Genomic DNA, 17,549 nt, shown 5'->3' with positions numbered 1-17,549 from the left:
AGTTTTGTTTTTACGCCATAGTGATCTCTTTTTTTTATTGAAGTTTCCTTATTGTTATGGGTAATTTGCTTATTTTGTTTTGGAGGGTTACTAATGGTACATATAGTTTAATGACTTTTTCAAGTTCAAACAAGAATGCATTACAATGGTCTTCTGTAGTATTACAGCTAGAGAACAGAATGTTCCAATCAAGAGATAATAGGACAGAATCTATGAGATCATAGTTGGCTTTTTTGAAGTTGTATTTTGGGGATCCATCATTATGATCTTCTTTGTGATGGTGTAAATTGAGACAAAAGTCGATCATACTATGGTCACTGTTTGAAAAGGGTTCTTGTATTTGTAGGCCATATATTGAGTTTGAGCTGTTGCAGAAGATAAGGTGGAGGCGGTTATTGAGTCTAGTGTTACTAGTTACTAATTGATCCAGTCCCAGTGTAGTAATGGCATTGTACAGGGTTGCATGTATGGGTTCGGATGTACATTCATTTAGTGTCCAATTTATAAGAGGTAGATTGAAGTCACCAAGGAAAATAAGAGGGTGAGGGCAAGAGGCAGCCCACGTTAACAGCAGTGATGGGATTCAAATATTGTTGCCACCAGTTCGGTGGGCGTGGCTTGGTGGGTGTGCTTTGCGCACATTCACACACTTTGCGTGCATGTGCGTGCCAAATGAGCACTATGCGCAGGGGCAGAGGCATTTGTACAGGTGCAGAGGCATTTGCGCAGCCGCAGAGGTGTTCTAACTCGCCTCCTGCAAGCCTGCACGATCCCAGTCGCTTCAGCAGCTGCCGTGCGGCACTATTCTGTACCGTGCAATGCAGCTGTGCTTCAAATTTAGCAGATAAAAGTGAATATGGAAACCCGGGTGGGCGGGTGGGCCCAACAGCAAAGCGGCGGAGAGAACTGATTTGGTCTCCGCTGCTCATCACTCTTACCGGCTCACTAGAACCGGGCCGAACCGGTTGAATACCATCACTGGTATTAGTGAAGTTAGCTTGTTTGCATGAACTATGTCCTAATCTGGGGCTCTGTAGCATAGTAAAAAGCGGATTGTGGCATGTGAGGACAGTTCACGACGATGGTCTATGGAGAGCAAGTTCCTGTGTAATTTGAATCTTTTTTAGATTTAGGGATTTTTTGCAGAAGATAGCAACTCCACCTCCTCTACGGATTTCGTGATCTGACCGATAAACGTGATATTCGCTGACTGTGATAGTGGAGTCTGGAAAAGATGCATTTAACCATGTCTCACAGACAAATATAATGTCGAATGTGGTCGTTCCTAATAAGATGAGGAATTCATGCATTTTGTTTGTGAGGCTTCTTGCGTTGTGTAGTTTGCATTTTAGATATGTAGTAGTGGGTTTGGAGGAAGTAAGGGACATGCATGCCTAATGTTGGATGTTGGGGTAATGGTTAATGGGATGTAAGTTGAAGGATTTTATGTGCCCCAAGTCTTAAAAATTACAAAATGCTCTCAGAGAAGGGTCAAGGCATTACTGATCATCCATCCTTCTTGTCAAGAGCAGAAACATGCATCTTAGTTTTCTTAATCTTTGTGCTCTCCAAAACCCATCACTCTAAATACGAAAAGAAGTGATTATGATTGCTGCTTCTGTTTTCTTTCTTCATGTATTCATCTGAATTTTAACTCTAGCACAATGTCTATGGAAATTCTTAGTCAGCCAGGTCATGGCTGACAGGTCAAGCTTCTTGGATGAGAAGCAAAATGTCTTCAAAAAACCCCCAGAAAGTCCAGTTGCCTCTTGAAAAAACACCTTTGGGACAACTCAGCACAATCTATGTTTTTACATATTATTAAAATATACACACATTGACATACAGCACATGCATAATCCTAGTCTTGTAACTAATAGAGCTATTATCACATTTGCTTTGAGGGCTAGGCATAATATAATCTAATAAATTGAACCATGTTTTAGAAATGTAGCTCTATTTATCTACATCTGATTTTCTTGAAAATGTTCCATACTGTTTTCAAAGGTGGCACATCAACTTTGATCCTTATCAAGAGGGAAAATGTATTGGTATTATTTTTCTTGATTAGATTTAATTCTTATTAAGCTGATTATGATTTCCCAGGTTATCATACCAATTTCATTTGATGTATGGCTGAATGTTCACCAAATCTCTATGGAATTGCATATTAATTAAATCCTTATTAATTGTTTATTATTGCATACTGATTGATTGACACAAAAGCTAGGCATATTAATTATAATGATCCAATTGTCAAAAAAAATATTTGGGATAAAAAGTATAAATGTCTCAAGAAATGATTTATAAAGTGCAAGGTTTCTACATTTATCCAAGTGATAAATTTGAATTTGTAGGGAGCAATTCATTTAGGCTACAAAAATCTAAGGGACATGTGACCTTTTAGTCTTTTTAATTTTGTTTTTAAAGTATTTTAGCTTAAAACAGAGGTGATATTCAGCAGGTTCTGACCAGTTCTGGAGAACCAGTAGCGGAAATTTTGTGTAGTTCAGAGAACTGGCAAATACCATTCCAGACTGGAGATTTTACAGTATCCTTCCCCTGCCATGCCCACCAAGCCTTGCCCACAGAACCAGTCGTAAAAAATTTTTTGTATCCCACCACTGGCTTAAAAGTCCTTAAATATTTTAATTAAAATGCAGAGTACAATTTCAACTGAAATGGACATTCTTACAGGTTTAATTTTTACATTTATATATCTACAGAAATAAAATTTTATTGCTATTACAGTTTCTTATGCGTCTTATGTTGTAAAAATTTGAGATTGTAAACAACATGTATAATGAGTTGGGGAGCCAGTTTGATATAGTGGTTAAGGCACAGTCTAGAAACTCAAACTATAAACTGGGAGAACATAGTTTCTAGTTCCACCTTGGGCCAATGATTCTCTCTCTGCCCTAGGGAGGAGGCAATGGCAAACTACTTTCAAAAACCTTGGCAAAAAGACTACAAGAATTTTGTTGCCAGGTATCAAAATCTCACTTGAAGGCACCAAATAATAGTAGTTAAATGTCATTTGGGAACAACCCATGTTATCTCATCTTCAATCTCATTTTGCAAATGTAAATGGAAAATGTAAGATTCTCTATTTTCTCATGGAAAGGGGACTGAACATTAAAGAAATCACTGATAGCAAAACACAGTAATATAAACTTAAATGAATGGCTACTAAAAGATTGATATTGGGAGATTGAATAATCAGAAACAACCTTCAGAAAATAGCTTCTTTCCCCTTTAAAGAACGTTTAAGACTTTTCAGGGTGCATTTGTAAAATTCAATGGCTGCTTTTAAAACAGCTAGTTAATAAGGCTGGATACTCTCAGTCTCAGAGAATAGATTGAACTACTCCAGATTTCCCAGCCTGATGTTCTCAGATGGATCGGAGTACAATTCCTATCTTCACGAAGGAGTATTGTCATTAACTGTGCTGATTGATGACAGGAGAGTCCAATACATCTGGAAAGTTGGGAAAGACTGGGCTAGGCTGTTTCTTTGTCATATCCACACAGGACATGAACTTTGTATTTTTATACTTTTATACTTTCTTATATCACCCCTTCCTCCCTCCCTCCCTTCCCATCCATACAGCTGTGAAGACAAACACAAGAATAAAAATGTTGAGCCTAATTTTAGAGACTTGTGGTTCCATTTTTATTTTCAGCAAGCAAAGTATATACTTAGCATTTTCTGTGTTCCTAAATATTCCAGATGTCTTCAGCATCTCCTTGTTTCTGGAGCTTAGACTATAATCCTTTCTGAAATGCACTAGTGTACTGTTGAAATGGTATAATTAGAGTCTCTGTGTTTGTCAAGTCATAAATTTTTTTTGGGGGGGGGGGGAAGCCACAACCCTAAGTTTGAGGTTTTCTAAAAAATGTAGGTCCTACTTTAGCAATTCATCACTGAACAAAACAAGGGTCATGGGAACTTGCTTGAAAGGGGCACGGACTTATAGTCCATTTATCTCAGTATAATCTACATTAACTATTCTTTAAGGGATCAAAAAGGCAATTTTTCCTTCCTTCCTTCCTTCCTTCCTCCCTCCCAGAGGCAAATTTTGACTCTTAAGATCCTGGCACCAAATTATGGACCCTTCTGAATGCAGTAGTGTTCTACACTTGAGTCCAGACTCAGAAAAATCTGCCCAACCTTTTCTTAGATTGAATCTTTTATGGAATTTGATGCCAAGCCTTATTACAGACAAAGTAAAAAGTCATTTCATCTAGATCAATTGCATTCACAATGTGCTTGCATTTGATCTATGTAGGATAGATAATAAAATGCAAAGTTGCTTACTATTAAAAAGATAACATTTTTAAGCAGAGAAAGACTTCCAGTGACTTTGTAGATTTGTTTTTCTTCATAATGTTATATAAAGTTTGCTGTTTGCTTTTTTGAGATGGCTCAACTTTTCAAGCTAATATAGTGTTCTGATAATCCCGGACTGCTCCTCAACTGGTTTAGCCAGTCTTGACCCTCCTTAACTTCTGAGCTACAACAAGATTGACCATGTGCTGCCAAAGATATTCAAAATGTTTTAACATCAAAAGCAGGACCATTTCAATTGCTGTTATTTTTAAGTCTTCTCTTGAATTCAGAAAAAGGGTTTGTTTTGCAGCTTCCAAATAATATTCTTGGTTTTTTTTTCATACTTTCAAATTTATCAACAAAACGATATACCTAGGACAAAGCAGCAGACAATATGCAATGTATGTCTCAGTAGGGAGCTGTTCTGGATCTCAGTTCAGCTTTTTTTTAAAAAAAAAAACAAGTTTTATTTTCAAGACAAACAATACATAAATACACATAAACACAAAACATAAAAGCATAAAAAATCTCTTTTCTGAAAGTTGCTTAGTCCCGGGTTAAAACTCTTGGTACAGACACAAGTTCAGTTTCATATTCATTTTACATACCATTTCATATCTTATTAACATTTTCAATTTTCTATATAACTTCTCCTCTCCTTTAAATTTTCTCAATTTTTTTTCCTCCTCTCAATTCATATCGTAATATTTATTATTCTTTGTCTGTTCTATTCCAGCCAATCATTTATTTTTCTTCTTTAAAAAAAAAGAAGAAATACTTCTCCTGTACACTATATGGAGTATGATGCCTTTATCTTTTTCCCTTATATTTATAGTACCTAATATAAAATACATAACATACATTGGGATTCTGTCTGGTACATTCTAAAATTATACTATATTATCAAAAATAATACAAATCTATTCATTAATATTGATATTCATTCATATCTTAGACGTTTAACTCATTACTTTTCAATTAAATCACATACTTTTATGAGAGCCCTATTTTCCATAATTATCCCCCCCCCATCACATATTATAGCTCATTATTTCATTGAAATGTTCCTCCTTCTTCTACTTCAAATCTCATTTCACAATTTTTTTTGCTAGTATACCATGTTCTAATCATTAATTTTAACAATCATTTATATCTTAAACATTTTATCCATTTCAATTGAATATCATGCCTTTGTGGGAACACTTATGCTTTCCACGATTATTACCCCCCACATCACAATCTTGAATCATATTTCATTACAGTACTCTCTTTTTCTTAACAAAAATTTCACTTATTTATGTTAGATATTTTATCACATTTTAAGCTACATATTATTTCTAATTTTCTATAATTACTTCTAAATACAGATATAAAAATGCAATCTTATGTACCTTTCTAGAATCCCATTAACAATAAGATCTATCCATTATCTCTGAAAAACTTTTGCTTCTTAATATCTTGCTCCCCACCATTAGAGCTTCTCATCCCTTCCTTTCTCCCTTGCTTCTTCTTCTCCTTGTCCTCTTTAACCCCTTGTCTCTCCACCTCCCTTTTATTCTGCTTTCCCCCTTTCTGTTGTTTCTTAACATAATGTCCCTTTTTCACCTTATTCTTCTCTTTTTGGGCTGTTTTTTCAGATCTTAAAGACCTCTTTTCCTTTTTCTCTTGCTTTTTCCCATCTCCAATCAAAGTCCTTTTTTCATCAAAGATGGCTTCTTCTTCTTCTTTGTCCCCATCATCCTCATTCTGCTTCGCATAAATATAAACTGCCATTTCTAAGTATTGAAATATAGTGCCAAGTCCATCTTACCCTCCTTGTTTTTCTCTTTCATATTTTTGATATATAAGTTCCAATCCATCCACAGGTGATGCCATTGTGTAGAGAAAAAGTTTTTCCAAACAACCACCCAGATGATTTAATCAGAAATAATTTCCAAAGGTTCCAAAATCACCAAACAATCCAAACAGACTGTTTCTTTTAAATACCTTCTTCTTCTTCACTTTTTCTTTCTGAGGTTAAAGTAATCACAAATCCTTTTCAAATATATTTTTTGGAAGTTTTTAAACTCTTTGCAATTCTAGGCAATCTTCTCCTTATTTTCAAATTTTGCTCTGATTTTTTTTTTCACTCTCCCTTCCCACTCACAGCCAAAAAGATTTTTTTTTCCCGCTGTCACTTTAGGAAGGAGAGTAGAACAAAGAAAAAAAAAACTTTCCCCTTTAGGGTATTCGCAGCTTGTGGCTCTCACAAGGAACAATATATCCTTAACAGCTTTCAAGGTTCCAAATCACTTTCTCCCGTCTTGTCCTGGTTAAAAGCACCTTTCACTTTCTCCAGCTTTCTCCCTCCTGCACTTGCTTACCCGGCTGCAGCTTTCTTCGTGGCGGCCATTACTGACCGCCGTTCCTCTGCCTCGGGAAAAGGGAGGTTAACCGGCTGGGGAGGGGGTTTGCGGCACCTCCAAACCCCTTGCCGGATCCCCCTATCTTCAGCTGCCTCTACGGGGCAGCTATATCCCCCAGATCCAAATGGATCGGGGGAAACCTTGGCGGCGAACGCAGCAGGGATCGCGTGGTTGCAAATCCCTGCCGCCGCCGAAGGCTAGCAAACCGGAAATCTCAGTTCAGCTTTTGTAGAAAAAGGTGCTGGCAGAAGCCTGGTAGTACAGTCAAAGTACTCACAGTTTTGTGAAGGATTTATAATGCAAGCTGGGTGTGGTAAATGCAAATCACTAGTACAATAATACAAGGTTAGTTTGGTTAATTGAGGTTGAACCTTCAAGGTATATTTGAAAATGCATTGATTGTATTGGCTTTGGACTGTTCTGTTGAACTTTGATTGGTGTGTGCACCTTTTGTATATGTTGATATGCCTGTCACTATAATCTTAATAATAATCTTAATATTATTGGTGCAGTTTATCAGCACCTATAGACTCTCCCTTTTTGCATCTATTAACCACATAGCCAATGAGAGAGACGCAGTTACTTCTGGTGAACTTGTGACCATTAGGTAGTTATAAATAAACACACTTTTACAACATGATAAATCTATTTGCTTGAACTTGCTTAATAGGAGACATGACACAGCCTATAGAAAGCTGTGTTTAACTAACGTAGTTGAAAATATTTCTGAAAACCTTGTAGGAATAAAAAGAAGGATAACTTGTGCTTGCCTGTTTGATTTGTATATTTTAGGCTAGAGAAGAGCTAATAGAAAAGAATATGATGAGATTAGCTTTTTATTCTGCTAATTAGTTGCCTTAGTACCACAGATTTTATTTAAGGAAAGAAAAATTTGGGGAAAGTAACTGACTTTAGCTGATTTTTCAGCTGCTCTCCCTTTTCCTAAGCAATCACAGCAAAGATAGATATGTTATATTTTAACTGCTCTCGTGGTGGGGGCGTTGTTTTCAAAAAATGTTGTAATAATAATACATTTGAATAATTTTTCTGCATGTTTTGAGGGTTTTTCTAGTGACATCTGGAGAAATTTTGCCCCATTAAGATATTGAGGTTAAAATTTCACATGCCAAAGGTGAAGAAAATGGGCATTTTACATAAAGTCTTTCAATAAACCCTGGAAGTGAGGTTTGACACAGGGGTGGGATTCAAATTTTTAACAACCGGTTCTTTGGGCATGACTTAGATGGTGGACATGGCTTGATGGTCATGTGACTGGGTGGACATGGCTTGGTGGTCATGTTATTCACATCAAGGCACAAGGCACACATCTCATGACTGTGGGGATGCTGCAACAGTCGTAAGTGTGAAAAATGGTCATAAGTCACTTTTTTCAGTGCCATTGTAACTTTGAATGGTCACTCCACACAAGCAAAGTACCAGCAAAGGAGGGGAAAAAAAACTCCAGAGACGTTCCTGAGACAGGAAGTCTATTTCTGCCAAGTATGTAATAAGGGTTAATGGAGAGGCAGTTTCTGTAAGCAACATCAGAATGTTTCCTTCCTGCCTTCCTTACAGGATTAGGCCAATAATTTATTCTAACAACCGGTTCTCCGAACTGCTTAGAATGTTAACAACCGGTTCTAGCGAATAGGTGTGAACTGGTAGAATCCCACCCCTGTTTTGACATGAATTGGCCATCTTGTGAATAAATTATAAAGAGAAATTCAGTGTTTTGTTCCAAAGTTGTATATTTTGCTTTTAAGGTAAAATAATGTGCACCAGTGGTGGGATTCAATTTTTTTTTACTACCGGTTCTGTGGGCGTGGCTTGGTGGGCATCGTGTGGCTTGGTGGGCATGGCAGGGGAAGGATACTGCAAAATCCCCATTCTCTTCCCACCCCATTAACCTGCTTTCCAGCTCCGTTCTCCTGTGCAGGGCAACAAAAGAAGATCCAGCCAATCCGCTGGGATGCGGGAGGCAGCGAATAGATGGGGGTGGGGCCAGTCAAGAGATGGTATTTGCCTCTGAACTACTCAAGTCGTTCTCTGAACTACTCAAAATTTCTGCTACTGGTTCTCCAGAAGTGGTCAGAACCTGCTGAATACCACCTCTGATGTGCACCACATATTCAGGATTCAAATCTTACTAAATAATTGTTTTCCAGCTTTTCCTGCATCTTTTTCCACCTTCTTCTTTGCCTGTTTTCTGTGACCATTTTACTCCTATGAATAGAATGAATGAGCTGGAAGGGACCTTGGAGGTCTTCCAGTCCACCCCCCTGCTCAAGCAGGAGAACATATACTATTTCAGATAAGTGACTGTCTGACTCTTCTTAAAAACACCCAGTGATGGAGTGCCATGATTTCTGGAGGCAAGCTGTCCCACTGGTTAATTGTCCTCACTGTTAGGAAGTTTCTCCTTAATTCCAAGTTGCTTCTTCCTTTGATTAGTTTCCAACCATTGTTTCTTGTCCTGCCCTCAGATGCTTTGTAGAATAATTTGACCCCCTCTTCTTTGTGGCAGCCGCTCAAGTATTGGAATACTGCTATCATGTCATCCCTAATTCTTCTTTTCTTTAGACTAGCCAAACCCAAATCCTGCAACTATTGTTCATATGTTTTGTCTCCAGGCCTTTGATCATCTTAGTTGCTCTTCTCTGAACTTTTTCCAAAATCTCAACTTTTTTCTTGAGGTATAGTGACCAAACAGACAGTAAGCAGCAGGTGAAGCTAGGCAAAACCACATCTGATACCTGTACAATTAGCACAGGAGCCCCCCAGAGCTGTGTGCTCTCTCCTCTTCTCACTATATACCAATGACTGCATCTCAAAAGATCCTCCTGTTAAAGTACTGAAGTTTGCAAATGATGTAATTGATCTCATTCAAGACAAAGATGAATCCGCATACAAATGGAGGTTGAACAACTAGCCATGTGGTGCAACCAGAACAATCTTGAACTAAATACACTCAAAACCGTAGAAATGGTTGTAGATTTTAGGAGAAACCCTCCTATACTACCACCTCTTACAATACTAGACAACACAGTATGAACAGTAGAGACCTTCAAGTGTCCAGGTTTTATCATATCTCAAGATTTAAAATGGACACCTAACATCAAAAACATCATCAAAAAAGCGCAACAAGGGTTTTCTGTGCCAACTCAGAAAGCTCAATCTGCCCAAAGAGCTGCTGATTCAGTTCTACAGAGGAATTATTGAGTCTGTCATCTGCATCTTTATAACTGTCTGGTTTTGCTCTGCAATGAAACAAGACAGACACAGACTTCAACTGATAATTAGAACTGCAGAAAAAACAATTGCTACCAACCTGCCTTCCATTGAGGACCCGTACACTGCATTAATCAAAAAAAGGGCTGTGAAAATATCTACAGACCCCTCACATCCTGGACATAAATTATTTCAACTTCTACCCTCAAAATGACACTATAGGGCACTGCATACCAGAACAACTAGACACAAGGACAGTTTTCCCCCCCGAATGCCATCACTCTGCTGAACAATTAATTCCCACCACACTGTCAAACTACTTAGTAAGACTGTATTACTATTCTTCTTCTCATCCTTCCTATTACCTGTCTCTTCCCACTTATGACTATAACTGTGTTGCTTGTATCTTTACAATTTATATTGTTTTATTTGTTTCTTAGTATGATTTGATTGCTTACTAGAAACCTATGACTATCACTAAGTGTTGTCTCTTATGATTCTTGAATATATTTTATTTTTTCTTTATGTACACTGAGAGCATTTGCACCAAAGACAATTTCCTTGTGTGTCCAATCACACTTGGCCAATAAATAATTCTATTCTATTCTAAAATTGTTGCATATTCTAGGTATGATCTTACTAGGGTTTTATAAAGTGGTAGTAATACTTCATGTGACCTTGATTGTATGTCTCTGTTTATACAACCTTATGAATATATGGCAACCCACATTTTCTCAAAATATATTGATTCATAGATGTAATGGAGATTTGTCAATAACTTTCCATGTGTTGTAACCATATTGAATGACAGTTAATGCCAAAAACAACTTCCTCTTCCAAATAAAAAAGGCATCAAAAACCAGTGGTGAAGCAATGCAAATATCTTCAAAGTACACACTCAAAATTACTGACAAGAAGAATGAGGGGTAATATTGATTCAGGGGACATGATTTGAGAGGAAAAAAATTGGCTTAATCTCAGAAACAGCAATGTCATCACTCCACCTCACCTAATTGTATGTACTCTTGATATGGCAAGAAGACAGCCAAAGTATTTTAGGTCTAACTTTTCATAGGTAGGATTTTTTTTTCCTTCATAAATTAAATGGAAGAAGTTTAATTTGTGCAGGAAGTTGAAGGGTATGAAATATAGAGTGAAACTATGATTGTTTGTAGGCTGGGAAAGTGGCAGGGGCTAGAAATAGCAAGTAAGATTAGAGGTAACACTTTACCACAAATATATAGTTAGTTTCAAAATAGTTCTTTTTCTGAGAGAAAAAAATCCTGTAGGAGTATTTAACTTTTAGTGGAGGATAGACTTCATTTTAACTGGATATGATTACTATTTACTCTTAGGATAACAGTGTATCCTATTTAGGCTTATATCCTAAACCGATGATGTCTGTTCTAACTGTACCTGTGTAAGACGATCTACAGCATAGGGTAGGGCTTTTACCTTCCCTGGCTCCATCCAATTCATTTGAGATTTGAAAGAAAAATGAGAGTTAAAGTTGAGAAGTAGTAACTCGGAAAAACATCTATTCTTATACTGAATATAGTTGCTTTTGAGAAGCAGCTATATTATGAAGGAAAATGGAAGCTGACTTGTTTATTATTGATTATATAGATATTATGGTCAATGATTCATGTTTTTTTCTATAATAGCCTTACAACAAACTTTGAGGTAAGCAGGAGTGAAAGAAAGTATAAAGTATAAAAGAATAGGAATCTATTATACTTTATTGTGTGTGATGTATTTGTGTCCCCCCCCCCTCTCTTTAGCATTTTCCACAAGTGCAAGGTCCACTTTTTATTTTAACAGATCAACCAAGTGTTGATCCATCCATTGTTGCACAAGTTGAAACAGTGATTTGGCCAAAGTCACCCAGCCAACTTTCAGTTCTAAGGCAGTACTAGAATCCGTAGTCTACTGGTTTTTAGCTGGTGCCTTAACTGCTGGATCAAACTGACTGTTGCACACACACGCTCTCCTTCTATGTCAGCTACAGATGTCTCTGTGCCTTTTTAGTCAGGATTAGGTAAATTCTGTGAATTTACAAAAAAATGGAAAATTTAGACAGCTTAAGTGAGAGAGCATGAACCCCTTGAACCTGCACTGAAGTGCATAGGTGAATCGTGAGACAAATTATGACATTTCACTGCTTTAGAGCTCACTTAAATATCAACTTTGGCACCTACTGTTTCCATTTCCTGTTTCCAGTGCTGTGATAACCTGGGGCATGGTACAAAGGCAATACAGTCAGATAATCAGTAGGAGTCCCTTTATAAGCTCCAAATTTGGCCCCAATGTCGTGGTTACCTTCTGGCTGGAGAAAAACTCTCCCAGGAACAGCCATTGGCTGCAGAGAATCAAGTCCAAAACATGGCCAACAAAAACTGTAACTGTAAGTCCAATCAAGCCAAAATTAGTCCAACAGGGCAGGAGCAAAAATTCCAGACATGAAGGCATGGCAACTGCGTTCTCTTCGCTGATGATGTAAAGCTATTCAACACCACAGACAATACTGCTACCCTTCAAAAAGACCTTGACTATGTATCAGAATGGTCAAACAAATGGCAACTTCAAATCTCAACAAATAAATGCTCTGTCTTACATATTGGCAAAAAAACAACAACCGGAAAATAAAATACAGGATGAATAGTCAAGACTTTGTTGATGATCCAAACACTGTCAAGGTTCTTGGGGTACTCATCTCTAATGATCTAGGTGCCAGAGCCCACTGTAACTACATAGCCAAAAAGGTGTTAAGAGTTGTTAACCTAATCTTACGTAGCTTTTTCTCTGGTAATATTACACTACTAACTAGAGCATACAAAACATTTGCTAGACCAATACTCGAATACAGCTCATCAGTCTGGAACCCACATTACGTATCTGATATTAACACAGTTAGGAAAGTCCTGAAATATTTCACAAGAAGAGTTCTCCACTCCTCTACTCGTTGCAGAATACCTTATGCCACCAGACTTGAAATTCTAGACCTAGAAAACTTAGAACTACACCGCCTTCGGTCCGATCTAAGTATAGTATATGAAATCATGCATTGCAATGTCCTACCTGTCAATGAATACTTCAGCTTCAACCATAACAATACAAGAGCAAACAATAGATTAATCAAGGTTAATCGCACCAAACTTGATTGCAGGAAATACGACTTCAGCAACAGAGTGATCAGTGTCTGGAATCCTCTACCTGACTCTGTGGTTTTTTCCCCAAACCCCAAAAACTTTAACCTTAGACTGTCTACTATTGACCTCACCCCTTTCCTAAGAGGTCTGTAGAGGGCATGCATAAGTGCACCAACGTGCCTACCATCCCTGTCCTATTGTTTCTTTTATTTTTTTACTTTTCTTAATGTATCCATGTATTCATAAGTATGTTTTTACTTATACCTATTATCTTGTAAGCAATTGACAAACCAAATAAATAAATAAAATAAATAAATAACTCCACATGGCTGGGAAGTCTCCTGGGAACACAGATAACTAAAGTCAACACAAGATAAATTCATGTTTGCTCCCAGCAGTGCCACAGTCAGCATGTATTTCTTTTAAACTTTCATTCCCAGGTGTGGCTAATGAAGGGAATCAGGGCCCTTTCTCCCCCGTAAGCCATGCAACCCATGTTGCTCTCTTCTTCATTCCTCCCTGCATGCCCTAGATGAAGAGGGGGTGGGCCTGGGTTTTCCTCTGAACTCCCTCTCCCTTGTTCTATCTCTCCCTTTGTTCTATCTCTCCAGCCGGACTTTGCCCTTCCCCATTTTCTTTCACAGCCAACTGAGCCCCAGCCCCTGTCAGCTGTTTGTCTTCTTCCTCAGATTCAGACTCTGACAGGGGCATGATAGCTCTATGTAAATCATGGCTTGAGTCAATTGACTTGGAGTGTGTTATAGATAACTAGGTCAAAGTAACCCACCTCCTCCCCAGAACATTTAGAATGGTTTCAGGGAAATTAAGGTGGCAGCTAAAGAAAGGGAGCAAGATAATTGACTTTTACATTTCTTTCAAAATATGTAATGCCCTTGTTGAATTGAGGAGAAATCTCATTGTTTCTCAGATACAATTTTAACTTTGCCAGATCAAGCCCCGCATTTCTAGAGTGGGCCTGCATTAAATTTGATATAATTTGGTATTTCAATTATTTAGGAAAGGAAAAAAAACACTTAAATGTTCCTTCCTATTTATGTTTCAAAACAAAAACAGCCAATTTCCTCCACCCTTTGTTTTGTTGTAATTGTGTACATGCTCATTCTGTTTTCAAATGTGTGTATCTGACATTTCTTTCTTTGAGGAAATATTATGCAATTAAAATTCTTGATTCCAAACTAACCTTTCATATAATAAATATAATATATGATGTAAAATAAGAAACAGAGTAATATGTAATTATAATCTGGGTAGAATGATCATAGATGAATGAAGCTTTTCCCAAAAGTTCCCAACATCATCACTTTCTTACCAATAAAATAAAAGGTGAAAATGGAACTAATGTTATATAATTGTTGCTGGCTCTACCAGAATTTTGAATAGGAATGCATGTATTAGAGTTCCCATTTTTGACCAAGAATAGGAGAGAGCAATTCAGCTCTTTGGTGTTTAATATTCATTCTAATGTCAGTGATGCCATTCCAGAACAGAGTATAACATTCAGTGCAACTCTAATACTTCTCACCATGTGAAGTTTAATATTTTCTAAGTCCCTCATTCAGAAATGTCCATGGCAGCCAATCTAAATATCTAAAACAATATTCCCAAGAATTCAGGTATCTTAACTACATCGTGGCATTCTGAACTGTTTTCTGATAATAATAAATGTCTTGGGGGTGGTGGAATCTATTCTTTACAGCTCTCCTTGAAAAACCGCTTAGCAAAAGACGAGACAATGAAGCTGTCCAGAAGGCCAAGATACTTTATTCTTCATGTATGAATGAAAGTGAGTAACTATTTCCATATTGTTAAAAACTATATGGTGCACAATTGTTAGTCTCTATTAGGAGAAGAAAGATGTACCAAATTAATTTAAAACAATCTAGAAAGTCCTAATGCACATGTACAATGATTTTTACATTTCAGATATTTGCAATGGAGCACCTTTTTCTGATTGCAGTTCAATCTGTGCAATATTATATCACTTAAATAAATATGAAGGCTGCTATTGATATTTGTGTATCATGTATTGTATAATCTTTAATGTAGCCTTTTCTAGTTTATTGCTCATTTGTTATGCTGGATAGTGTTGATAACAAATGTATTATAACACACCAATAAATACCAGATTGATTGGTGACTGAGAATAGTAATTTCAGAAGCAGAACTGAGTAGTAGGATTGAGACAGGGCCTTTGAATAAATGGTTTATTATAAAAGCATACTAAGTTTATGGTCACATTAGGATAGAATTGAAGATGATTTAATTGATGCTTTAGAGGGGTACAAAAGAAAGATTGAGGGATTCTGATTCACATAGAAAGACTAAAGAAGAAGTAATATCAAATAATGATGTGTTAGAATAATGAGGGACGTTAAATCAAATTTTAACACTTCATCTAGGATGCCTCAACTAACTCTTTGGAAGAAACAAAATAAAAGGAATGAAGAAGGATTATATAGTAGGAATTTTAGCTTTGCCCCAGAGAAGTAGGAAAACATTTTTTTTCTACAAGATCTGAAAGGTGGTGGACTGATTACATTGGCTATATTTATGTTCGTATGTTTAGATTTTGGGGGGCTAATTTTTTACAGTGCAAAAACAACTTGAGGAATTATGGCACAGTAGAAACAAAAAGGAAAGATACCACCATTCTTTTACCTCATCTTTTCTTTTCTTCCACCTGTATACATGAACCTTTGGAAATTGAACTTTCTATTTAGAAATATGGAAATTTCTAACCAAGAAAAGGTTTATGTCTATATTATGGAGATTAGGTCACTTGAAACATGTCTGATAAGATGCCTTCTTGTTGATAAACCAAATACTGTGTTTTTGGGAAGGAACATATTTTTTTCAAACAGATGATTTACACCTTCCAAATCTGAATTATTGAAGAAATGAATGAGTCACAGTTTCCGGGACTGGACATCAGAAACTAAATGAATCCCAGATATGTGGAGATATTCATTGACATTTATCCTCACTTTTCCACAAATTCAAAATAGTCCTGAAATACAACTGTAGTCTTTAGTACACCCCAGAGAAATTAACTGAATCGTCCATTTCATGTAAGACAATCCATTAGCTCTGCAAACTATTTGTTTGGTTATGTCTTAACAATTCTTACATTCAAGACATTTGTAAAAAAAAAAAAAAAGACACCTCCTGTATGTAGTCTATGATTATCACTTCCTGAACTATGTAAACAGTAGAAGTTTTTATCTTTCCCTCACTTCAAATTGAGAAAATGCACACATTTATACAAAATTGGATCTCAGTGGAACTGAGAATATTTAATTGCTTTTGATTCTAATTAGGAGAAACTTGAATATATAGCCTAGATCCTACATATTGGTGAGCAGTGAATCATAGGAAAGATTTTAATTTGGCTGCAATGGAAATGCTTTTCAGACATCTATTGACTGAAAGACGAAGGAGGAGAAGAACTTGTTACATGCAAACTCAGAGAAAGTGGAGAGGGAAAAGTATAAAAAAAAAAACCTAATGAAGAAAGAACACATATTTCCCAGACTAGAGATAATTCTTATATCAATAAAGGTACTCCACACCCTCCAACTATATTTTAACTCAAAGATTAGAAGATAAAGACTAGAATTTAAATGTAGGAAGACAGACCTATGCATAGGCTTTGTAATAATTCTGTTTGCATATGATTTCATTCTTGTCAGCAAATATAGCTGAGTTGTGTCTGAGAATTGTCTAAGCAAAACAGTAAGTTAGTTTCAAAGTAAGGGGCCAAAGTCTGACAGCCAGAGATTATGTTACTGTTGGTGCTACCTAAAACTGCAACTTGAAGTAGAGATAGTCTGCCTCGCCCTCTGCTATTATGTACAGCAGTGACCAGTATTAATCAGGGTTCTAGCAGAAGTGCCATAATCGGGTACATGCTGACCAGCTAGTGCAGAACCTGACCATCCATCATACTGAGTCAAAAGCTTGGATGATTTGCATTTGCTCTTAAGGTTGCCAGTGACTGAACAGCAGTCAAGGCCTGAGCAGACAGATGGCAAGAGCAGACATTTTTCTGCTTTCTGTGCCAAGACAAGCTATTCAAAGTGGCTAATGTTTAGGCTAAATCTATGGTTCTAGCTGACATATATAAAGAAATATACATAATGATAGGAAAACAGCTTTTGTTGCCAACAATATACAGACATAGGTATTTTAGAAGTGGATTTTTTTTTGCAAGATGCCTTCTGTCAGGGTTGTCAGACTGAAGGCCAGTGGATCGGATCTGGCCCATGGGGTATTTAGATCTGGCCCGTAGGGCTGCCCTAGGAATAGCGAAGGACCGGCCCATAGTGCCTCTGCCAGTGAAAACGGAGCTTGGGAGGGCCTCCTACAACCCTCTGCCAGTGAAAATGGAGCTCAGGAGGGCTGGCACAGCACTACAGG

At 37.1% G+C, this 17,549-nt stretch overlaps 1 protein-coding gene across 3 annotated transcripts in view; it reads left to right on the top strand.

Annotated features, from left to right (window-relative positions):
* PHEX (phosphate regulating endopeptidase X-linked) overlaps positions 1–17,549 on the top strand; it is a 145,672-nt gene that overhangs the window by 24,441 nt on the left and 103,682 nt on the right. For all 3 annotated transcript variants that reach the window (XM_026674905.2, XM_087966916.1, XM_087966915.1), the window contains one exon: positions 14,830–14,916. In XM_026674905.2, coding sequence (XP_026530690.1) covers positions 14,830–14,916 — 87 coding nt within the window. The remainder of the gene's footprint in view (positions 1–14,829; positions 14,917–17,549) is intronic.

The sequence above is a fragment of the Notechis scutatus genome, chromosome 5 (genome assembly GCF_049901735.1).
Source record: "Notechis scutatus isolate UNSWTSFEM ecotype Mainland chromosome 5, rNotScu1.2, whole genome shotgun sequence".
In the NCBI taxonomy this organism is placed as follows: Eukaryota; Metazoa; Chordata; class Lepidosauria; order Squamata; family Elapidae; genus Notechis; species Notechis scutatus.
The sequence above is the reverse complement of the archived record's forward strand: the minus strand, read 5'-3'. Positions and strand labels throughout refer to the sequence as shown.